This window comes from Triturus cristatus, chromosome 4_2 (assembly GCF_964204655.1).
Source record: "Triturus cristatus chromosome 4_2, aTriCri1.1, whole genome shotgun sequence".
In the NCBI taxonomy this organism is placed as follows: Eukaryota; Metazoa; Chordata; class Amphibia; order Caudata; family Salamandridae; genus Triturus; species Triturus cristatus.
The window spans coordinates 129,717,161-129,743,014 of NC_140586.1; the positions used below are offsets into that span (position 1 = coordinate 129,717,161).

Genomic DNA, 25,854 nt, shown 5'->3' on the forward strand with positions numbered 1-25,854 from the left:
AGACAGCCAGGCTAGTGTTGCCTCATGACACTGTTACAACGTTGTCAGTTGGCTGTCTATTTTTAAGGTCACCGCCTACCAGACTGTGCAGCTGTCTGGCTATGCGAAAGACATCTTGGGGACTTTTAGAAAGTTCACCTGGGAATGCATTTCGCCCATTACTTGCTACTGGCTTTGTGGTTTCTAACTCTTGTTTTCTGCCTTTCCAGTTGCTTTAGGCTGTGCAACTTGAGTGCGTACCTCCCCATGCTAAAGCCGTGTTTACAATATTCTTCCACAAACTTGTTTTCTGAAATAATCAGTCCTTTAAATCTTGTTCTTATCTCATCACATTTGCAGGGCTTTGAAAGACCGAGGTCAAATGTCAAGCTGTGTTTTCCTGGGAGCCTGGTGTTCATTTTGGTTCTGGCCGACTTCAAAGTGAGACCGTTGATAGGAAAGAGGAATGCAGGGTTCTTTCTCCATGGAGCCTGCTTGTGCCCTTTTTTGTATTTTATTTTAGACATAGCAATCTCAAAAGGTATCTCGTTCTTCAGCTGCACAAAACATTTGCACATTGTTTGCAAAAATCCTCTTCTTTGGTGAGTCCATTTATGAAACTGCTTTTTTTGGAACAAAGTACAAAACCACATTTCAGTCTCAGCATCAGCCTAACATATGGTGATCTTGGGCACAGTTTATGGCCCATTCACTGCCAGGCCCTGGAGAAGATATTTTCACAGGAAAGAGCCAGCCACATTGTAACACAATATAACAATGCTTGGTTTTCACTTTGATTTGTAAAGCATATGCTTTATTTATGACATCAGTGGCAACTCGTTTTGGAGAGTTGGATAAGTTTGAAGGCACTTCTTATGAAAGCTTTTGTATTCCGTCTGCAACGGTTCCTTTTTTTGGAACACATATATTACTGGATATAAACTATTTCCTCATTTTGTCCTCGCAGGCACTAGGGTCATGATTCAAGTGGTACAGCAGATGTAGTGGCATAGGGGTGAAGTGCTCGAGGAAACCCACTGAACACAGATTATTGCTTTATTTTACTACTAAGCAAGCAGTCACAAGTGCAGTTATGTTGCAGACAATAGGATCATTATTTGAATGGTGCAGCAGGTGCAGTGACACGGGGGCCAAAATGTGTAGGAAACCCACTAAACACCTGATTATTGCTATATTTTATTATTGAACAAGCAGTCAGAAGTGCAATTTCCTCTCAGGCACTAGGATTATGATTTGAATGGTGCAGCAGGTGCAGGTGCAGAGGCACAGGAGCCATAAGGTCTACGAAACCCACTGAACACTGATTATTGCTCTATTTTACTACTGAACAAACAGTCAGAAGTGCTTTTTTGGTTCTTTTGTAACCATTGCACCAAAGTAACACATAGCCGATAGCATCATTGTAACAAAAGCTGTAACCTTTTGGACTTTCTGTCTACTTACAACTTATTTTTCATTCAGTGCATTTAAATGGCACATTGTCACAGTTTTTGTATGGTCCTAAAATGCTTTTCAATCTGGTCACTCAAACCTTGGAAAGGGCATTATCCATTCTATAACATTAGCACTTTATCCATGGTAATCCTATATAAATACTCATAACTTAACATATGGCATACCAAATCAAGCATTAGCAAAGCCAATAGGTCTCACCTATGCAAGATCTATTGGCTTTGTCTATTTGTTTAGCCATATTATATAGCAGCGCTAGATTCAAAGCAGCATATCTTCATTTTTTTTTTTTAAGCACTAAAACGCTGACGACGCTGTCGTACATAATTTTTACATTACTCTCAGTTATTCACAACATAGTTCAAAAACATTAGCAAAGCCAATAAAGACTTATTGTCTTTGCCGGTGCTTGTTTCCACAGTTCCTAACTGGGAAAGGAAAAGCATTTATCAATAAGAGCCAAACATCTTAAACGTAGTAGCTTGGTTCCAGAATTTCTAGAATTCACACAGTTACACCTACAACAAACATGTACGGAGGTAACTAAGGAGGCAAGAAAGCTGCAACAGAAAGCCCTTTTGTAGCAAAGTGATTACGCCTTATCAATTGGTGGAAAAAAGAAAGAGTTGCAAAGAACACATTAAAAATTAGACCAGCAGCTTCAAATCCTAATACATGTAGTAGCAATCAAACGTTTCTTGTACCAACTCATAGCACATTTGTCTGCAGTAGCAGCTTTCCCAAGGTTTGTCAATAGTAAATTTGGGCACCAACGATCGCCCTTTCGGGACACCACCCATCTCGGGCTTACTATCTAACGCACACAGTTGATCTCAGATGTGTTCCTGATGAAACAAACACCTTTTCAGTTTTGATGGCAGTGCCACTCCAAATATTCCCACACTGACCAACACCCACTGTGCAACCTCTGCCTTTCACCCGCCCTCAGAGATCGAAGGGCTGGTTGGCTAAAGAGGTCTTGGCGAAGATGACCCTTCAGATATTTTCGGGGACGAACACGCCCACTAGGGGCCTGTTGAGGAAGGAGGAGAAGAACCGGCTTTCTGTGCGGAAGAAATCTCCTGTTCCGATGTGGAGGAGGAGTTCGAGTACACCATGCCACCCGGGTGGCACGTGAGAACTACCGCCCTAGACCCTTCTTCACAACCAAAGCACAGCTTTAAGCACTCGCCCTAACCAGTAATAGAGGTCGCCGGACCACCACTTCTATCTGGCCATGGTCTGATCTGAAAAGAAACTTCGGATGCCCCGCCTTTGGGCCTGGAACTAAAAATTTCCACCAGTGTTAAGTCCTCCGTGTCGACCTCCTCGTATCGAGCACATGCTTCGGTCTTCTTCCAATCTTCGGAACTGACTCGGCAACTGACTGCTTCTGCTTCGGTGCCGACTAAAAAACTCTCTTCCACTTCGAACCCTCGGTTCCGAAACCGTCAGAAAACAATATCTTAAAGCCTTTTTCAGTTCTGAAACCATCAGAGACAACAACTTCAAAGCATTCCTCAGTTTCCATGTCTTCTTTCGAGTCTATCCTTGAAACAATTGTCATTGGACAGCAAAGTTCCAAATTCAGCAAGGCACTAGGGGAATAATGGCCTCTCATCCACCTAGGGGGCAATTGACTTTTGAGAATGCATTGGACAGTCCTGTTCCACTCAAAGCGAGGACAGAAAACGGGACTACCAGCCCTACTCTAGATGCTACACCTCCAGGGTCACCCAGGTCAAACAATGGGGATATAGGAGGCCTATTAGTAGATTCAGACCCATGGGACATATGCACGATACAGATTCCATAGCACAAAATGGTACAAATCTTTATCCAGCTTGCCCGCCTCTCTTGAAGATGCTAGTGCTTACCAAGAGGTTATTGCTAGCTAGAGCAGCCACTTACCATCGAGGGAAAGAGTAGCAGCACAGGCATCTAACTACTGGTGGATTGCCATTATCCTTGAAGCTCCCACCTGGGCATGTCAACCCTGGTTCACAACACTTCTAGATCTCTCAGTAGTCCCACAAGCTCCCCAACAGGCCGGACCTTCTCACTCAGGATCAAGGACAAATCAGACTATTGGAACCCAAGATGCTCAATCTAGTGATCTGGCTACTGAGGTCATAGAGTTTGGTTACTTAAACTTGCCACCAGAATGTATGTATATTCTTAAGTAAGCACACAGACTCACAACTAGAGCCTGCAATGCTGCAAAATGGAAATGTTTTGTTTGCTACTGCCAACCTAAACAAATGTATCCTATGAAGGCCACTGTGCAGGACATTATTTGCTACCTGCTTAATTTACAAAAATCCAATTTGCATACACTTATGTTAGATTGCATCTTGCGGCAATATCTGCCTACCTCCAAAATAGCCAGCATCTATCCCTCTTCAAAATGCCAGCCATTAAAGCGTTCATTTAAGAACTCAAATGAGTCATTCCCCCTTATTGTACTTACCATACTCATGGGTACTTCTTTTGAGCTTCTCCACTCATGCCCCCTTCAATTTCTTTCATGGAAAGTGACATTTTTAGTTTCTAAATTTCACTTAGGCGTGTTGGTGAGCTCCAGGCTTTAACATTACAAGAACCTTTCTTTCAAATACATAAAGATAAACTGGTTCCCCCTAAGTCTACATTTCTACCCAAAGTAGTCTCTCTGTTTCATCTCAACCAAACCATTGAGCTTCCAGTTTTTTTTCCTAGCCCGGATTCTGTAGCAGAAAGAGCGCTTCATATCCGAGATGTAAAAAGAGCACTCATGGTCTACACAGATAGAACAAAAACCTTCAGGAAAACAAAACAATGGTTTGTAGACTTTTCTCCACCTCATAAAGGTAACCCTATATCGAAATCGGGCATAGCCAGATTTATTTATTTATTTCTGGTATTTATAAAGCGCGACACTCATCCCATAGGATATCACGGCGCTATAAGAAAAAGGGGGACTATTGAGATTTATGCAGAGGGAGTTAGTTTTTTGGAAAGAGGTGGGTTTTTAGTTTTTGCCGGAACTGTAGAAGGTTTGTAGTGTGTCTAAGATCCATGGGTAGCTCGTTCCATCTTTTGGCCGCCAGATGTGAAAAGGCTCGTCCACCTGTCCTTGCCCTGAAAATGTGCTTAGGTTTTGCCAGGGCTGAGTTATTGGACCTTAGGTTCCTGTTTGGAATATAGAATTCGATTTTACCTTGCAGGATTGTAGGGCCTGTTTTGTGGAGGGCTTTATGCGCGTGACAAAGTATTTTGAAGGTGGCTCGTTGACGCATTGGTAGCCAGTGGAGTTTTCTTAGGCATGCGGATGCCGAATCTCGTTTGCCTTTGTTGCATACCAATTTGGCTGCCTGGTTTTGTAAGACCTGTAGGCGGGAGAACAGTTGCTCATTCATCCCTTCGAATAAGGCATTGCCATAATCCAGGCGGCTGACCAGAAGGGCCTGGGTGATTGTGCGCCGGCAGTCCAATGGGATCCAAGAGAAGATTTTGGCCAGGAGTTTCAAGATTGCAAAGCCTTTGCCCCAGAGTATGCGTACGTGGTCTTTCATGGACCGTGCGTCGTCCATCATGATGCCAAGGTTTCTGGCGTACTGTTTTGGGGTGGGGGCTGTTCCCAGTGACGATGGCCACCACGTATCGTTCCATGATAGTTTGGCTCCTCCGAACAGTAATATTTCAGATTTTCCGGCATTGAGTTTAAGGCAATGGTTGCTCATCCATTCTGCCATTTCGGAGAGACAACTATGTAGTTTTTTCTTAGTTGTTTCCAACCCTTCGTCCATAGTCACTATCAGCTGTGTGTCGTCGGCATATGAACATATGCCGATGCCCCACTTTCTTCCAATGTCGGCTAGAGATGAGACATAGACATTAAAGAGAGTGGGGCTTAGTGAGGACCCTTGTGGGACCCCACAGCCAATGGGACGGGGTTGTGAATGGAATTGACCCATATGCACTGCTTGGGTGCGGTTACTTAAAAAAGATTTGATCCATTTTAACGCTGTGGCTTGTATTCCTTTACTCTGGAGGGTTTTTAGTAGGCATTCGTGCGATACCGTGTCAAACGCCGCTGACAGGTCTAGCAGTATCAGAGCCACAGATCCTCCTTGGTCTGTGATGCATCTGACACTGTCCGACACTGCCAGCAACGTTGCTTCGGTGCTGTTGTTTGCTCTAAAGCCAGTTTGGGTGGGGTCCAGGAGTGAGTTGTCCTCCAAGTATTTGGACAGTTGTGAGTTGACCATTTTCTCCAAAGCCTTGGAGAGGTAGGGGAGCTGGGAAATTGGCCTGTAGTTCTCTGGGTTAAGGATGTCGGATCCGGCTTTCTTCAAGAGGGGGGTTACAGATGCGTGTTTCCAGGATTCTGGAAAGGACGCAGAGGTAAGGGACTGATTAAAAAGTTTGGTGATGAGGGGGCAGAGTGTTGGTACGATTTCTGAAAATACAAAATGTGGGCAGGGGTCTGCAGGAGAACCGGATTTAATTGTTTTGAGAACCGCTAACACCTCCTCTTCGGAGAGTGGTTGGAAGTTGGTTAGGCATGGGGAGTTGCCTGCGTCTAGATAGACGTTATCTTTGTCGGATGTAGGCGAGTTTTCGTCAGGGCTGTCGGATGGGGTAATGATATGGGAGGAGGTAAAGGTAGAATACATTTTGTTGATCTTTTCAGAAAAGAAGGTGCTAATCCGTTCGCATGCCTCAGTTGAGGGGGTGAGGGTTTGTGAGGTACTGGATGGATTGCTAAGCTCTTTTACGATTTTGAACAGCTCTTTAGTGGAGTTGTGATTATCGTAAATTCGTTGTGTGAAGAATGCTTTTTTTGCATCTCGAATGGCAGAGATGTATTGTCTCCGCTTAGTGATGTAGTTAGCTCTGGTTTCGGAGTCTTTAGTTTGTCTCCATTGGTGTTCTATTTTTTGACATTCCCTTTTAAGGCTTTTGAGGATGGGGGTGTACCATTTTTCATTGGTGGATGTTTTTGTCCTTATTTCCCGCGGAGGTGCTAGTTTGTCCAGCGTTTGGCGGATGCCGGTTTCTAGCAAAACGACGTTGTTACAAATAGGTGAATCGTCTGGTAGGGAGACTTCTATTTCACGGAAGTGATTTTGGAAGTTGGAGTCGTTGATCAGTCTCCAGGCTCTGTTGGTGGTGATGGGGGTAAGTCTAGTCTTTGCGGGTTTACCGGGGAGTTTAAAAGAGAATGAAAGCATGGAGTGATCGGACCAGGACAGGGGGAGGATTTCTTTAATGCAGGTCGACTCAATGTTAGTAAAAAGGAGATCCAGGGTATGCCCTGCTATGTGCGTAGGGCCCTCGACCAGCTGTTTAAGTTGCAGGATTTCCATGTCGTACTTTAGCTGTGTTGATCCAGGGGCATCGGTGTTTTCGTAATGGACGTTGAAGTCCCCAATGACCATGTAATTTTTGTGTTTCAAGCACGATGGGAGCAGCTGGTTCAGTAGTTTGGCGCTAACGCTGGTTTGTTGTCCTGGCGGATTATAGACGACTGCACCTGCTAATATGATAAAATTCTCTGCGAGAATTTTAAATGATAGTAGCTCATGTTCGGGATAGACAGTGATTGTATCCGTGAGACATGTTAGGTGGTCCCTGAAAATCACGGCGACTCCACCTCCTTTCTTTTTGCCTTGTCTGTTTTGTGTGATTATTTTGTATTCAGGGGGGAGGGCGTTGGCCAGGTCTGGAGCACTGGCGTCGGTTAGCCATGTTTCAGTGACAAAAACCAGATCCGGGCTCTTAGATGTTAATATGTCCCAGATGTCTAAAGCATGTTTGGGTAGAGATCTGGCATTGAAATATAGGCATTTTAGTTCCCGCTGGTAACTGGTGGAGAGTGTGTGATGATCCGTTGGGAGTTGGCCCATGCTAGCCCATCGGCATGAGCGGCATGAGATAGGTCCATAGGATAGACCAGGGCCAGTTTGAATGCATGGGAGCGGTTTGACCGCTATGGTTGTTTTGTTAAGAGCTAGCAGTTCGTTGCGGTTATAGCGAATGGTATCAGCCATGGCTGGGCTGGAACCTGTAGGGGGTATAGCCCCTAGTCCCGTCCGGCCTTTATCTGTAACTCTCAGAGCACATTCAACTCGTAAAAAATGAGCAACTGGCTTTTTTAGGAAATATTCCCATAGCTGACATTTGTAAAGCAGCGTCATGGTCTACACCACATAAATTTACCAAACGCTATTGTGTGGATGTTTTAGCCCTGAACAAGCCAATGTAGGTCAGGCAGTGCTACACACCCTTTTTCAGACTACTGCAACTCCCACACATTGTCCACCGCTTCTATAGAGGGAATGCTTTACAGTCTGAGAGCATGTGTACCCACAGCCATGCATGCCTTTGAACGGATTAGGCTACCCTGTAAGCATCTGTTCTTGGCATGTTGTGCTTTAGATTCACATGCACCCTCCCTCCTCCCGTATGCTTGTGGTCATTGCAGTTACATTTCATACCTCTCTGATACATTTACATGTAACATGGAAATCTTTATTATTACACTCTTCTTACACTCCTTTCTCACCCTTCTCCGGGGAAAATATTCTAATGAAGGAGTCAATGCCCATGCGCAATATCACTAGAGGAGGAACATCTGTACCTCGTGACTCGAAAGATTTCTTTGAAGAAAAACAACTTACACTGCTCCGAACCCAACACTAGATGGCAGGAGTTGCAGAGCATGTCAATCTTCAGCACTATTTGCCACAAACAGATGCTTACAGGGTAAGTTACATAATCCATTTGCCAGCCCAGTGATTAAAATATGTTATGAAAGGAGGAGATAAAACTGTCAGCCGTCACTGCATATGCCTATATGGAATGCAAACATTATTAGCTCGTCTGATGGAGGCACTCGTTGAATATTTGCAAAAAGGCAAGTTGCCCATAAATGAAGATGACCAACCAAGAACCGTAGAAGGACTTGATGGGATTTAACATTTTGCACCTACCCTAACTGACAAGTTTCAGGGAATGAGATAGGTTGTCTTTATCTCCTTATCACTTGAACTGTTGCTATTTCACAATTATTAATTATATTGAAAAGTTAGCATAGTACTGGTCCTAAATCACACATACCAACCGTTAATAAATGTTTTTCTTTTAATGATGTATTGTTGACAGCTTTTTCATTTCATTGTTGGAAGCAGGAAAAATATAAGTCTACTAAATCACAGATAGTTCCACAATTAAGAACATTTAGAACACCCGAAAATCATATTATTGTTTACATAGGAAACTGTATTCTGCTCTTTGTCTGCCATCGTTTGTTTACCCTTGAGCACAATACTCCTGTGACAGCAAGAGAACAATTAGTGTTTTTATACCCTGACAATGTTAGTGCTAAGCTTATGGGCCATATTGAATTTACGCTCTTGAGATGCCCATTCTGAATTCAGGTACTCCACTCAACTCAGGAACCAAGAAATTTGATCACATCACCCTGATTCTAACTGAACCACATTGCATCGCCTGACTACTTGAAGAAGAAAAATATGATCAGCAAATCCCAACTTTTCCTAGAAATCCTCAAAATGAGAGCAAGTTAATCCCTCAGCAAAGCTTTCTCCTGTCTAGCACCAAACCTTTGTAATTTTCTTCCAGACTATTTACTAATTGCACTCCTTCCAGAAAAATCTAAAGGCTCGCCTCTTCAGATTCCACAATAAAGATTTAAAGTATTACTTAGTATTTGATGCTGTAGGAGCTCCAGCTGTGTCAAGCTGTGGTTACGTGCCCCATTTGAAGGTAGCGGTACTCTCATGATTCCAAACGAGTAGCACAAGCTGGCTCTGCTGCAGAATACCATGACTCTCTGGCCCTTCTGCCACTGGGCCGCTGATTTCAAATGGTGAGGCCAGTGAGATCCAGCAGTCCTGTGGGGAAAGAAATTGATAGATCACCTGCTACTGAGTATTACCACGTTGGATGCCTGGCCAGGTAAACCAAAAACTTACTTTGCAACATGGAGGGTTTCTCTTTGCTGTTCAGAAACACATCACTGTTTTGGATTTTGTTTCTGAAAAGCATTAACATGTTTGCTTTGCATCCAGCTGCACTGAAGCTGCATTTCTCATTATAGTGGATGCACTCTGTGTACACGTCATGCAGGTATGAATCCCCAGATAGGGTGTGCTGTTTTCCATCATGACGTAGAGGTGAGAGGCTCTGCTGATTCTGCCGATGCTTTAAATAAGACTGACTTTTTCTCCTTTTACTTCTATACTACATTTTCACTATCTTGTACCAATTGTTAATTGTTGCATTTTTTTTTCTTGTAAAGCATTCCGCTACCATGTGGCCAGATCCACACTACCTTCTAACTTTAACAGAAATATAAATGTACCCATTGTATATCGTATTGAGAGAAAATTGTGAACCCTATTATTTTTTAACCCTTTAAATCACTCCTACTTAAAACAATGTTTTGCTTTGCAGTCAAGAGACGTGAATCGAGCGAGTAAGAAGGATGTAACAGAAGCCAACAAGTACTACTTCATTGAGTCGACTATTGCTTTATTTATATCTTTCCTTATCAACGTCTTTGTTGTTGCGGTGTTTGCTGAATCATTTTATGGCAAGACCAATGAGCAAGTGGTACGTTTTCCCGTTGTTCTTTAATGCATTCTTACAATGTTCTAGTTCAGGACACAAGCCCTTGCCCTGCCTCTTATCCCTCTCCTATTCTATTGTCCAATTTTCTTGACCTGAATGATTAAACATCTGCCTCTTTGAGGTCCTCCTTTGGATATCTTTGATACATTTGTTGTATTTTTAAGTCCATTTCTTCAAAAGTGATTGGTGCTGCATGCTCTTATTTACATCTGTGAGTGTCTAAAAGAATGGCTCTTAGAACAAATGCTGCTACCTGTGTTCTTTTTCGGAATGATAGAAAGATGAAGGATATATAGTACATAAGTAATGCAAATGCATTTACTGGGGCCTTCTTATTGTGGTTTGTGCAGGACTTTGTTTGAATTTTCTATTTACACACCTTCTCTTTTTTCTTTTCTCTAGTACGAGGTTTGTTATAATGCCAGCAGTCCATATTCAGATTTGTTTTTTAACAAAACTGGTCAGCTAGAGGTTGATATTTACAAAGGGGTAAGTGTGCCTTTTCCTAATGTTTGTAACTGCACTTATGCTCCTTATGTTTTCAAATTAGAAAGATCCAGGTGCATATTTATCACTAACTCTTAACGGTTAACAAGGCTATCAGATTCAAGTATTCGCTGACAAGGATGCACAATTTTTTCATTGTGTGCTCATGACCTTGCTTGAAAACATGATACCTCTGGGTAAATGAAAACTTTATAAAAAAGTATAAATGAATAAAATAAAAGCTGCAAGTAAATGCAACAACTTATTTTCCTCATGTAATTGGTACTGTCATTTCAAACTTTGACTGGTTGTTTATTTTTTTTTAAACTTTGAGAAACTGGTGTGCCTCATCACAGACCAAAGCTTGCACATGTCTGGAAACATTAAAAGCTTTCCCAACAATAGAAATATCACTCAAAACACAGTTCTTAAGTCGAAAACTGACTATGGAGGCACTCTAAAGAACTGAATATGGTCACCAACGGCAAGATATCTGTTCCACTGACCTAAGTAGCCACGCTTTCATGACTTCTCAGACTTTTAAAAGATTTGTTTTTTTCCTAAGTTCCAGTGGAAGTAATTTCCATACCTTGAGTGCAAGGAATAAGAATGCTGTGCCTCCTAAGTTTTTAAACATGGCAACAACCAACAGCACCATTACGTTGATTGTATTATTCTCTGGGGGTGTTATAGGACATTACAATCTTGTAATGAACTTGTTTTACCCAAATAAACAGTTTTATGGGCAAGACAAAGCGTCTTGAATTTTCCTCTCTCTGCTGCTGCCACCCAGTGAAGTTTCTTTAAGCCTGACAAAGCAGTCACATTTATTCAAATTCAAAAGCAGCCTGACAGCAATTAACTTATTGCAGTTTCCTAAGATATTTGTGCAGAAGACCTCGGTATAATTCATTGCTGTAGTCCAATCTGGTAGAGGTGAATTTAAATTTTGAGGGGGGAGATGAAATGTTTTTGAAGCTATGTAGGTGGTAAAAACAGGTTTTCTGCATTGCCTCAAATTGTGCATATACATGAAATTTTGAATCCAGAATTGTTACTAGGTTTATTTTTTACCCATTGCACTAGAACAGGTTGTACTACCATTAGCGATGGCCAAAAAGCGTACTCCCAGATGCGAGTTTCTCTTATGCCCATTTAATTTAAGCCTTTTGTGAGCTATACAACATTGAACATTGATAAGACAAGATTTCAGTTTTTAAGCTAATTGGTATCTATGTATCAATGTATCTTTTCCCACAATTAAACATTTGAGTTGAAGAAATTCTATTCCCTATACCAACAGTTTTTCAGGTCCGTCGGGTCGGCCAAGATGGTGAAATCCTAATTTTTGTGTTCACTTCAGGCAGCCCACCTTAGGAGTGCCACTAGCCTGGAGGTGCAGCTCGCCTCCTTGCATAGCTAATTTTCAGCCTGTCTTGGTGCCAAATGGGCCTCAGGGCAGGGGTGGCATCTACCAGGTTTGAGAGAAGCCAGGTTATCATATCAAAGGCAGCAGGGGCTTTGAAGCTCCTGGCCTTGGTATGCACTAGCCATCCTGCTGGAGGAGGTGATAACACCTCCTGCCAGAGCAGGCATTTGTCCTGACCTCCTGAGAGCCTAGGCTTTCACCTGCACAGGATCAGAAACGCAACTGTGATGGAAGGCTGGCAGGATCCACTTAGCCAGCACACTAAGAGGCTGGTAGGTTTTCAGGGGGCACCTTCTAAGGTGCCCTCTGGGTGCATGTCATAATAAATTCAACACTGGCATCAGTGTGGATTTAGTAATACAAGGTGTTTAATACCAAACATCATTATTTTTTCAGTGATGCCAATTATGTTGCTGGGGAACTTGTGATGACCAGTGCCCAGTACATATACTTAAAATGGCTTCCCTGTTCACTTGCAATATCTAGTAATAGAACTAGACATCACAGGTGCATATCTGCTCATGCAGATATGTTGTCACATGTAAAGTAATGCACCCTGCGTTAGGGATCTTAAGGTGTGCTGTAGGGGTGACTTGCATATAGTACATACAATGGCAGTTTGCATGTAGTTTTTGTGGAGGGGTCCCTTTGGGTGGCATAAGCCATGCTCCAGGCCATAGGGACACTTTAGAACCCATGGCTTGGGTACCACAGGTACCATTTGCCAGGGACTTACAGGGGGGCTAAAGTCCTTGCCAATTGGGTTACAATTAGACATTTTGTGTTTGAGGAAAGAGCACTGGCACTGGAGCCTGATTAGCAGGCTTCAGTGCACGGTCTTTCGAAATACTTGCATCTTGCAGTTCAAGTGGGGGGAATCTGCAAAGAAGTCCAGCATCCTACACTTTTTATAAGCAGATCATAATTAGTGTCAGCAGCAAGCATTTAATTCAGAGCCATTTTACTAAGCTTCTCCTGGGTGTGAAGTTTTGGGTGAAAATCAAGGAATGGAATCGATGTGGACTGTGTCTGCACCTGTCCTTTTGTTGAAAAACAATATGATCTAATACGATCTAATTTGGTTTATGAATTCTGTTTTCAATACAAAACAAACAAGTCCAGGTTGAAATTTGACAATAAATCCTATGAGGCTAACAGTAACTAGTCTCTTCACTTTATGAAGTAACGAACTGAGCCAGGCCCTCTCTGGCCTTTTTTCTGTAAATGTTAAAAACATACTGTGAGAAAGTGCCATCTTTCTTGCATGGTATGCCCCCACTTTTTGCTGAATTGCTGAATGTGCTTTGTGAGTGTACCCTGGACTCCTGCCAATCAGGTGCCCAGGGCCTATGTTCCTTCCCTAAAAACACAAAACCCAAATTGGCAAACCCTGGCCACATGTCAGCCCCTGGTAAATGGTACCCTAGGTACCCAGGGCCTTGTGACCAGGGAAGGCCTCTAAGGGCTGCAGCACTCATTGTGCCACCCTTAGAGGCCCTGTACCCTTACACACACACACACACTGCCCTTGCAGGCTGGGTGTCTGGGTGCAAGACAAAACAAAGAGTCGACATGGCACACATCCCTGTGTGCCATGCCCATCACCTACACTACCATGGCATACATCAGCCACCCCTCTAGCTGGGTGCCCTATGCCAATGGTGTGAGCACAGGAGCAGGAGCCCTGTGCCCCTACAGTACCCAGGTCCATTCCTGGGCACTGTAAGTGCAGTGCTGCCATTTAAGAGTACATGGTGCTAAGAGCTCGTCAAACACGAACTCCACAGCACCATAATGGCAACACTGAAGACTGAGAAGTTTGGTATCAAACTTCTCAGCACATTAAACCCACACTGATGCCAGTGTGGGATTTAATGTACCAAGCACCCCAGAGGGCATCTTAGAGATGCCCCCTAAAACCTAACCTACAATCCACGTCTGTTCTGAGGCTGCCTAGGCTGCCACACAACAGAAATGTTGCTGGACCCCTGGGTGGGAGAGCCCCTGCTCTCCTGGGCCTGCAACAATGCACATCCTGGGCGAGGTGCTAAATCTCCTCCCCCAGGATGGGCAGGGGGAACCTTCAAAGGCATGCCGCCTCTGTGAGCTTCCCCAGGCCACTGCAACCCCCCAATCTGGTGGGAAGCTTGGCCGGAAACCCCAAATAAGGACGGGGGATGTGCCAGCCTGCCAACCCCACCCCTCAGGTGGGGGAGGCGAGGTGAAGCACAGCTCCGGGCTCTCGCCATCTTGAAGATGGGAAGCCCTACCCTATCAGGACTAGGCTACTGCCCCCCTCACACAGGAGAGAGGCAGGATAGGGGGTGTGCCCACCCCAGGACAGGGACCCATTGGTCCCTGCCCTTCACCTACCTGTAGAGCCCCTAAATCTAGTATTTAGGGGCACCCTGAACCTTCCTTCCCCAGATTCCAGATTCCAAGATCCGAAGAAGAGCTAGAAGAAAGAAGACCTGCCCTGCAGCTGCTAAGAAGAGGAAGACACCAACTGCTTTGGCCCCAGCCCTACCGGCCTGTCGACCCTCGAACCTGCTTCTGCTCCAACCCGGCATCTCTTGTGGCCAGCAACCTCACAAACCCCGGAGGACCTGGCTACCTTTTGACTCTAAACCCCTAGGACTCCCATGAGTATAGGCTCTACTCAAAATCTACTTATAAACCCTGGCAGCAGCCCGAAACCGCGAACCCAGCACACTCTGCACCAGCCAACCCTGGCCTGTGCCGGAGTGAACAAAGACCACGAGGACGACCCCACGGCGACTGTGACCCCGAGTCCGGCACCCAAGGACCTCCCTCGACACTCCTGAAGAAGCCTGCAGCCTCAGAACCAGCTGCCCTCCCAACCGTGATCAACAGAGGGTAAGATTTCCCGACACCAAAAGGCACCCCTGTACCCGGCGGCCCCCTGTGCCCAATCCCGGGGTACCTACCTATCCTCCAACTACCCAACTTACCTTTCGAAGTGGTGGTGGCACCTGAAGAATCCTCGTCCCTGAATTTGCAGTCTTTTTCTAAACCGGAGATTTCCCATTGAAATCAATTGAGCGCCCGAAGGCTCAAAAGCACCCTGCACCCAGCCGCCCGAGTGGCCCTGGCAGTGTAACCTCTACACCTATCTTCTTCCACACTTGCCCTGAGTAAGTGACCAGGAGCCCAGCTCCCAGAAGCCGTGTGGCCTGCTAGTCAGCAGCCACCAACCAAGGCCCCCCTACATCTCATAAGATAACATTGGGCCTAACTCTCTCTGCACCCGGCCGCCCTTGTGCCGCTGAGGGGGAACCAACTGTAACTACCTGACCCTGGGAGACCCCTGAGTCTATGCCCAGAACCTTAACTCTGCCAGTCGAGTACTTACCTTTAAACCGATAACTAAATGTTCGAGGCATATGAGCTGCAGATTGTACACTTAGCATAGATCGCCATCTGGTGTTGGGCCCGGATGTTTGTAGTTTGTTTTTCTTCTTGGACAGTCTTTGGAAGTCACGAGTTTGGTGACTCCTCCTTCGGTCCGTACTGCGCATGGGCTTCGGCTCCATCCTCAGATTGTTTTTTTCCGCCATCGGGCTCGGATGTGATACTTCGTGCTCCGGCTTCGAACTTCTACGGTTCCAGCCTCGACGGAAAATCCTCGTTTCTTCGAGTTTCTTCATCATCATCTTCATTTCTCGAAGCGGCACTTTCTCCATCCCGTACATCGGCACCGGCCCTCGGGCCCTCCTCGACTCCGGTCCCGGCCGATGGAAAGGACTCCGTTCAAAAAGTGCCCAAAATGTGGGTCTTAATTTCCCCACACCGACCTCCATCAGGTGTGTAATCTTTGCCTCACCCCAGAACACGAGGCCAGAGACTGCCCCGCCTGTAAGTCTTTTCGATCGAAGAAAACCATCCGGGATCGAAAAGCTCGACGCACCATGGCGCACTCATCGTCTGCAGCTCCACCGGACATCTTCGGAGACGGCGCCGAAGCTTCGGGGCAAACACACACCGAGCAGGAAGAAGACGTCGTCAGCGCTTCCGAGGCCGACGACTCCGATGTGGAGGACATCACACCGGCGCAGCGGGTCGTGAGTACTGTGCCCCCTCCCACCCCCGCGCCCAAAACCAAGGAGACTCAGGTTACTCCCTCGCCTGCCGGCCTGAGCAAAACCAAGACCAAAGCTTCTATCACCCCACCTTCGGGCCCGGTGTCGAAGCCTCCAAAGTCTCACGGCAGCTCGGGATCGAGCCAGCCGACGCCCGGTGCCGAAAAACAGCATCCGGCACCGAAGAAAGCAATATCCAGCTCCACTCCGAAGCCACCGGTGCCGAAGCCTGGACTCTCGGTGCCGACCAAACACAAACACAAATCTGTCGGCACCGAGGCTCCGGCGCCGAAAACTCCTTCGACGCCGAAAAAAACGGAGGCCCCAAAAAAGCATGGCGCACACAAACCATCGAAGCCCTCGGTTCCGAAATCACCGGTGCCGACGGACGATTCGGCACCATTGGCTCTGTTTACACCAGACCCTTTACAAAAGACTCTGTCCAAAGATCCAAAGACTGGGCTATTGACTTTAATTATCAAGAAAAGACGCCTTGATACTCCGGCTCCTCCTCCACCACCCAAACGGAAGGACTCTGCTACTTCTCCCCTCAGAGTGCCCTCCCCACTACCGCCTCCCCTACCTCCTCCACCTCCTCCACCCCCTCCCCCTCCCAGGTCTCCGCCACCTTTACCTCACTACTCTCCGACCCCGTCCCCAGATCCGGATGACGGGGACCCGGACAATTACCCGGCGGACGCCCCAATGGATCCCACTCCACCGGGGACCCCAGACCCATGGGAGGATTACAATAACCCTGATGTACCCGATATACCTCAGGACGACCTATACCCATCCAGGCCGTCTCCTCCAGAGGACTCCTTAGGGTTCCATCATTTAGTGCAGAGAGCAGCACACTACCATGGGGTGGACATGCACACTGAACCAGTGGAAGACGACTTCTTACTGGATACATTTGACATACAGGACAAATCCACTTCTATTTTACCCATGCTTAAGGGTGTCACCAAGCATGCCGCAGAGGTGTTCAAAGACCCTGTCAGGGCACTAAACCCTAGAATAGAGAAAAAGTATAAGGCGGCACCCACAGACCCTGCATACATTAAGGGCCCTGCTCCCTTAGATTCCCTAGTTGTCTCTACAGCTAGAAAGCGGGCTAACTCCCAGTCCTCAGGAGAAGCCCCACCGCCGGACAAGGAATCCAAACTCCTAGACGCGTCTGGCAAGCGCACCGCCTCTCAAGCTGCAAACATGTGGCGCATTTTAAACACACAAGCGCTACTTGCGCGCTATGACAGAGCACACTACGACGAACTTGAGGCTCTTATGCAGCACCTCCCCGAGAAACACAAGCGTAGGGCTCATGAGCTAATACAGGAGGGTAAACTCATTACAAACACCTCCATTAAGTGTGCCCTCGATGCAGCCGACACTGCTTCTAGAGCCATAAATACCAGTGTCCTGCTTCGTCGCCATGCCTGGCTCAGGATCTCAGGGTTTAAGCCTGAAGTCCAGGCGTCCATACTCAATCACCCCTTTGACCAACAAACTCTCTTTGGGCCCAAGGTAGACGAAGCGTTGGAAAAGATGAAAAAGGACACAGACACAGCAAAGTCTATGGGGGCACTCCAAACACAAGCCTCTAAACGTTCCTTTCGACGCTCCTCCTTTCGTGGCACAGGCAGAGGCTTCTCCACCGATAGCACCTCCACCTCCTACAAATCCCCTCCTCAAAATACCTTTTCAAAGGGCAACCAAAGGGGTGGTTACAGAGGCAACAACAATAAGGGCAGGGGCAAAACTAACAACACCCGTTCTGCCACCCCGCCCACACAATGACTTCCCTCCGCTCCCCCCAGACCATTCCACTCCGGTCGGGGGCAGACTACAAAACTTTATCCACGCATGGGAGTCCATAACATCGGACAAATGGGTGACCCAAATCATTCGGTCAGGGTACTGTCTCGAGCTAACATCTACCCCACCCAATATCCCACCAAGGCACCGTCCAATGTCTCAAGAACATTCCACACTGCTCAAACAGGAGGTACTCTCCCTCCTCCAAAAACACGCTATAGAGCAGGTCCCCATCAATCAGCAAAATCTAGGGGTTTACTCCCTATATTTCTTAATACCAAAGAAAGACGGGACCCTCAGGCCCATTCTGGACCTCCGGCCTCTAAATGCCTACATACATTCAGACCATTTCCATATGGTCACCCTACAACAAGTCCTCCCGCTCCTCTGTCAGGGAGACTTTCTCACAACCTTGGATCTGAAAGACGCATACTTTCACATTCCAATACACCCCTCTCACAGGAAATACCTCAGGTTCGTGGTGGACGGGCAACATTACCAATTCACGGTTCTCCCCTTCGGGGTCACCACCGCACCACGGGTGTTTACCAAATGCCTAGCGGTAGTAGCAGCACACCTCAGACGTCAACACATTCACGTCTTCCCTTACTTAGACGACTGGCTGATAAAAGCCGCGTCTTACCACCAATGCGTGCAGCATACAAACAGCACCATCCAACTGCTCCACCAGCTAGGCTTCACGGTGAACTACCAAAAGTCCCACCTCATACCATCTCACACAAAGCAATATCTCGGGGCCACTATAGACACCTCCAAAGGTATTGCCTATCCAAACTCAGCCAGAATCACAAGCATTCAAGCCTTACGCAAAACATTCCTTCCCCAACACTCTCTTCCAGCAAGAGTGTTCATGAAGCTCATAGGAATGATGGCGTCTTGCATCTTTATAGTGCCCCATGCAAGACTCCACATGCGCCCACTTCAAGAGTGCCTAGCACAACAGTGGAACCAGGCCCAGGGTCAGCTGACGGATCTGGTGTTGGTGGACGGCCGCACACATCACTCTCTGCAGTGGTGGAACACCACAAACCTTTCCAAAGGGCGGCCGTTCCTGGACCCGGTTCCTCAGGTGATTCTAACAGCGGACGCATCGCTCTCCGGCTGGGGAGCGCACCTCCTACACCTCACAATGCAAGGTCTATGGACGCCACAGCAAAAATCGCTCCACATCAACCATCTGGAGCTCTTGGCGATCTTTCTAGCCCTAAAATCTTTCCAAAAACAGATTTCGGGCAAAGCCGTCCTCATTCGCACAGACAACATGACTGCAATGTATTATATCCAAAAACAGGGGGGGACACACTCTCCCCAGCTCTCCCGCTTAGCCCAGAGCATATGGAGATGGGCAATTCCCCAAAACATCTTTCTCCTGGCACAACACGTTCCAGGCGTACAAAACACCATGGCAGATCTGCTCAGCAGACAAACGCAACAACTACACGAATGGGAACTGCATCCACAAGTTCTTCAGCCATTCTTCCAACAGTGGGGGCATCCTCAGATAGACCTCTTCGCCACCCACGAAAACAAAAAATGCCCAAGCTTCGCCGCCAGATACCCACACCCATTGTCCAAGGGCAATGCGATATGGATGAACTGGTCAGGCAGATTTGCATACGCCTTTCCACCTCACCCACTAATTCCATTAGTGGTCAGGAAGCTACAACCGCACTCCCTCACACTCATTCTGGTAGCTCCGACGTGGGCCAGGCAGCCGTGGTACACCACGCTACTACAACTATCAGTGGTACCACATCAAAAACTGCACCTATCCCCATGCCTCCTAACCCAGAACCATGGAGAAATCAGGCACCCGGACCCAGCTCAGCTCAACCTGGCGATCTGGCTCCTGAAATCTTAGAATTCGGATACCTTAACCTTCCCCCTGATTGCATGAACATCATCATGGAAGCCAGACGTCCTACCACTAGAGCATGTTATGCCGCAAAGTGGAAAAGATTTGTTATTTACTGCCGTAACAATACAATCAACCCTTTAGATGCATCCATACAGCACATCATATGCTATCTGCTCCATCTTCACAGGTGTAACCTGGCATATTCATCCATACGCCTACACCTAGCAGCGATCGCTGCTTATCTACAAAACAGACAGCATTTATCACTCTTCAGAGTGCCCGCTATTAAAGCCTTCATGGAAGGCCTTAAACGAGTAATTCCTCCCAGGGCACCACCTTCCCCTGTATGGAATCTAAATTTATTTCTTACACGACTAATGGGTCCGCCCTTCGAACCAATGCATAAATGCGAGCTACAGTTTCTCACCTAGAAAACAGCTTTTCTCGTAGCTATCACTTCCCTTAGAAGGGTTGGTGAAATACAAGCGTTCACTATACAGGAACCCTTCATACAAATACATCACAGCAAGGTCATACTTCGCACAAATCCGAAGTTCCTGCCCAAGGTCATTTCCCCCTTCCATCTCAATCAATCGGTGGAATTACCTGTCTTCTTCTCGCAACCTCAATCTGTTGCAGAAAGGGCCTTACACACACTCGATGTAAAAAGGGCCTTGCTATACTACATACAAAGAACGCAACCCTTCAGGAAGACTAAACAATTGTTCGTCTCCTTCTCTCCACCACATAAAGGCAACCCCATTTCTAAATCAGGGATAGCTAGGTGGATTGTAAAATGCATACAGATTTGCTATCAAAAGGCAAAAAGAACATTATCTGTTCCGCCTAAAGCCCATTCTACAAGAAAGTTAGGGGCTTCTATGGCCTTTCTAGGGAATATACCCTTAGATGACATCTGCAAAGCAGCCACATGGTCTACACCGCACACCTTCACAAAACATTACTGTGTAGATGTGCATTCCAAGCAGCAAGCTAGAGTGGGCCAGGCTGTACTAAAGACACTATTTCAAACCACTGCAACGGATATCGGTGGTCGCCGCTAAGGTTGGGTACTGCTATATAATCTATGCTAAGTGTACAATCTGCAGCTCATATGCCTCGAACGGAATATGCTACTTACCAGTATGCATCTGTTCTTGGCATGTAGAGCTGCAGAGTTGTACACGCCCACCCGCCTCCCCGGCTACCTGTATCCGTTCCAGTACATCTTATTTAGATACTACACACATGGGTTTCTCACTGTGATTACCAAGCTCCATCATTTCCCTGTTGGCGAAAAACAATCTGAGGATGGAGCCGAAGCCCATGCGCAGTACGGACCGAAGGAGGAGTCACCAAACTCGTGACTTCCAAAGACTGTCCAAGAAGAAAAACAAACTGCAAACATCCGGGCCCAACACCAGATGGCGATCTATGCTAAGTGTACAACTCTGCAGCTCTACATGCCAAGAACAGATGCATACTGGTAAGTAGCATATTCCTTTCTCCATAGGGTAACATTGACTGGCTTTTCTTGAAATTTGAAAGTGTGGACTTTTCAAAACTTAAAATATTCACCAAAAATCAGCCGAGTAACGAAAACGAAAATACTCACCTGCTCTTAGGTGAGCTCCCAGTGCTGGATCTTGGTGCCCAGCACTGACTCTGAAAAATACTTACAACTGTACTTACCAGTAACCCAATTTTCTCCCATAGGAAATCATTGACTGTTTTCTGTGAAATTTCTTCTAAGTGTCAATTTCTGCAATCTTTAAATATTCTTTAAAAATCGTATAATATCTGAAAATGTAATTACTTACCTGTTTTGGATAAAGGTCCCAGTACTGAGTCTAGGCACCCAGTACTGGATTACAAAAGTAATGAGAACATACTATACCTGCAACTTGAATTTTCTGCCATAGGGAATCATTGACTGTTTTCTATGAAATATTTTCTAAGTGTCAACTTTTAAAATAGCAAAATATTGTCTAAAAATCATCGCAGTAATTAAGTCGACTTTTATCACTTGATTCCAAGTACTGACCCAGGACTGAATCTAGGATCCAGTCCTGGAATTCCAAAAGTAATCCTAACAGTAATCTGTGGCAAATAACTTGAAACTTCCATTGAACTCAATGCATTATTGTGTTTAGAATTGTGTTGCCTATTGCAACCACTTGTAACTTTCTACAAAAGTCAATTGCATATTGCAAAAGTATTTATATAAAGCATCTTATTCTGAGAAAGTATATTTTAATACCTATTGTTGGTTCTAAAATAAAACAAGCATATATTTTTTATATATAAACCATTGGCCTAGAGTTCAGTTATTGAGTGTGTGAGACCATTTGCTGGCTGAGTGTGTGCAACAAATGCTTTACACTGTCCTCTGATACTGCCTTACTGCTCGACCAAGCTACCACTTTAGAGAGTAAGGTTATATCTAACTTTAGCCTCTGCCAAACCTCTGAGGACTGTGGACTCTGTACACCCTGTACCTATTTGGGAACAGAGCCACTTTCTCACACATACATGTTCCAACCAAATACTGCGAAGGGAAATACCAGTGCCAGTGTTGCAAACAATAATAGTGCAAAGGTCCCAGTGTTACAGTCTAATGCAAGGTTCAAATCTCTAAATAGATATGCAAGTAAAAAATATTTTACCCCCCTCCCCAAATACCCACCCCCAGTAGAAGAGATCAACAAGTGGAAATTCCCTTGTAACACTCAAAACATGCTGTTGACCCCTTAAATTACTGTGCTGTAGTGAACATGGTGTGTTTATTGTGTGCAGCCTTACTAATATAAGACTTTCATTCATTATCATCAGGGTGCGGTTCTTGGATGTTATTTCGGCCCTGCTGCTCTCTACATTTGGGCAGTTGGTATACTTGCAGCCGGACAAAGCTCAACAATGACTGGGACCTACTCTGGACAGTTTGTCATGGAGGTATGCATTCCTATTTCTTGTTGCCAAGGTTCCTTCAAATCCACTTTACTTTATGTAACTTTGTTGCTGAGTTTCTCTTCAGCATTGGGGACACCATACAAACTGTGAAGCCACAGTGTGGTTCAAAGGAGAAGACCAATCATGTCTGCTATTTGTATTTGGCTGTGGTGACCGAGGGACAGCGCTAAAACTGGAGTCTTGCAGACTATTTTCCAAATAGCTTTAGAATGCTCCATGGGAAGTGTATGCTACTGGTTGACTTTTCACTTACCATGCCCTGTCTGACTCTTCTCTTGTCCTTTTCCTAAAAAAAGTGCGTATCAAAAGGGCCTTATTCTGTGATGACACCTTGACCACAGACACTACATGGGAGACTCTATAATGGTGACAAGCAGCAAAACTATTGTTACAGGCAAGCAACCTTTTTCATACTCGTTGAGAATAGTAGTTATGGCTTTTTTGGAATACTGGTTTCAGCTCAAGACAATAGGTCTGTGTTCTACATCTGAAAATACCCTCTGGATAGGTTTTTGATTTGGCCCCCCTGTTTGGTAACTAAAACTGGAAAGCGACTGATAGCTTAGGCCGCAGGCCTGAACCCACAGGTCAAAGTCTTTGAAACTACTCCAAATGCCTGGAGAGGGTTTGGTCCCCTTATCTGCATACCTTTCCAAATTAAGATGTCCATTTAAAATATGCCTGACCGTGTCGCACCATGTCATGGAGGCGATCAGTTGATCATGCTTTTATGTATGCAGTGGAATTTTCTTTTGCAAAACTGAAATATCAGCTGCCCTCCATGTAATTTTGAATGGTCTGCATTATTTTATTTGTTGTTCAGAAAGAGTAGCAATTTTTTTTTTTTTGCAAAACAAATTCACTCTGAGCATTGAGTATGATCCCAGTGCCTGGATACATTGATGTCTTTTGTGTATATGACTGCCAAACCAGCGGCAGAAAAATCTGCGTCAGATGTCCTTTCCTAAGAAGGCCGACTGCCCAGAGTATACACGTAGCAGTCCAATGGCTCATGGAATGCTGCTTCCTGGGTTGCTGCTGAGACTCCATTGTTGGAAGTTTGCAATTCCCAACTTCAAAATGATGCAAAGGAACACCGCCTATTTGATGGACCACGAGCCCTGATGATTTATGAGCTCTTTCTGTGTTGTTACGAAACTCCCCAGGTACTTAAAGCCATCTGAGGCCACCCTCAACCCTTGAGGGAGGTACGATTGATCCACCTGACCACGTGGGGAGTAGCAATTGGTCCTTGGACTTCTTTTTTTATCAAAAATTCTCAAAGTGTTTTCAATTACAGTTTATATATAAACTGTAATTGAAAACACTGAGAATTTTTGATAAAAAAGTAGTCCAAGGACCAATTGTTGTTCTATATCGCACAATACCCAGGTCCACGGACAATGATTGGGTTACCCCATTAGCGTATAATGGTTTTCCCGTGGGGAGTAAAGCACTGATTTTTCCAATTAATCCCATATCCTCAGTGCGCCCCATATCCCCCCAAAACCTGGAAGAGACGCCAGAATAATGGTTTCCGGTTCAGTGATATACAAAAGGATGTCATCTTCATAGAGCAATATCTTTTCCTCAGTCTAGTCTATGTCCGATATTCTGAATCCCCAGGCATTTGGATGCAGTCTCACTGTACAGGCAAGGCACTTCAATGTAAGGGCAAATAAGAGCGGGTACAGGGGACATCCCTGTCGAGTCCCCCTGCTCAATTGGAAACAGAGGACAAACCCCCATTCACTCTAACCACTGCTACTGGCTCGTGATACAGCACCACCACCCACCTTCTACAGTTTTTGCCAAACTTAAACCTCTGTAGCGTCTGCTCGAGAAAGGACCAATATACCCCATTGAACGCCTTTTCGGCCTCTAGGGAGAGAAACTTAGGGAGCCTGTCTGCCTTGCACCATTGCCAACCAATAGTGCGTGTGCCTTAGGTTGAGCCATGTGGACCTACTGGGCATGAATCCAGATAGATCCTGCGATAACCTGCAGAAGCTGTGTTGCTAAAATCGTGGCCAGGATTTTTACTTCTACATTTAGCAGAGAAACCAAGCGATAAGAATTGTACCGGTCCCTCAGCTTACCTTCCTTCTGGATCTCTGTGATAGTGGCCCTTCGCAGGTCTGCAGGCAACACCCCCTGTTATCCCACCTCCATGAAGAGGTTCAGCATATGTGGACCCAGCTGTCCGACTTAGCATTTGAAAAACTCAGCCGGAATGCCATTTGGTCCCGGCGTCTTGCCTGGTTGCATCTTAGCAATAGCTGTCTGTACCTCACTTAATGTTAACTTCCCCTTCTAGCGTCTCTTGGGACTCCTCGTCCAGCACTGCCTTGGGGATTGCAGCCAGATAACGCGCAATGCTTTTGAAGTCATGAAGAGGCGGGCCTTCTAAAACGATTTATAGTAGGGGGCAAACTCCTGTGCTATACTCGCGTCTGTGGTACAGAACTCTTCAGACTGACCTACCACGGGGTACACCCCACAGGACTCCATTTCACGTCTACTCAGCCATACGAGGAGCTTACCTGCCTTCTCCCCTGTCTCATACAGACGGTGCAGCATAGCTATAATAATATATTTTTTTTTTTGGGCACCCTCCTGCGTCAAATCTCTATATTCAATCTGCTTGGTGGCTATATGCCTAAGACTAAGGGTATCCGTCGTAGACCCCGGCTTTCCTTCCACGCACAGGATTTGGTCCTCCAGATCCTCAAGTTCTTTCTGTTCCCTTCTCTTCTGCTCTATCAGGTTTTGAGCCCAGTCTCAGAGCACAGTCTTGTATGCATCCCATCAGATGATCTTGGAGGAAACGGAGCCCTCGTTCTCACTGAAAAATAAGTTAGTGTGAACCTGTAGTCTCCTGGCCACCTCCTGATCTTGCAAATCCCAGGCGTTTAATTTCCATTCACAGGACCCCCAACTCCCAAGGTGCCCCAGCCTAACCAACAAGGGCGAAGGATCAGACAGACTGCTTGCCATATACTCTGCGTGTACCCCCTTGCCTCCCCTGCATGGGCAAACACATAATCCATTCTAGAGTAAACCTTGTGAGTCCCTGAAAA

At 45.8% G+C, this 25,854-nt stretch overlaps 1 protein-coding gene across 8 annotated transcripts in view; it reads left to right on the forward strand.

Moving 5' to 3' along the window:
* SLC11A2 (solute carrier family 11 member 2) overlaps positions 1–25,854 on the forward strand; it is a 475,484-nt gene that overhangs the window by 287,248 nt on the left and 162,382 nt on the right. For all 8 annotated transcript variants that reach the window (XR_014960527.1, XR_014960528.1, XR_014960529.1 and 5 more), the window contains 3 exons: positions 9,916–10,074; positions 10,495–10,581; positions 22,637–22,756. Coding sequence is in view for 5 of the 8 variants with exons in the window: in XM_085600792.1 (XP_085456918.1) it covers positions 9,916–10,074; positions 10,495–10,581; positions 22,637–22,756 (366 nt within the window). In the remaining 3 variants the exon portion in view is untranslated. The remainder of the gene's footprint in view (positions 1–9,915; positions 10,075–10,494; positions 10,582–22,636; positions 22,757–25,854) is intronic.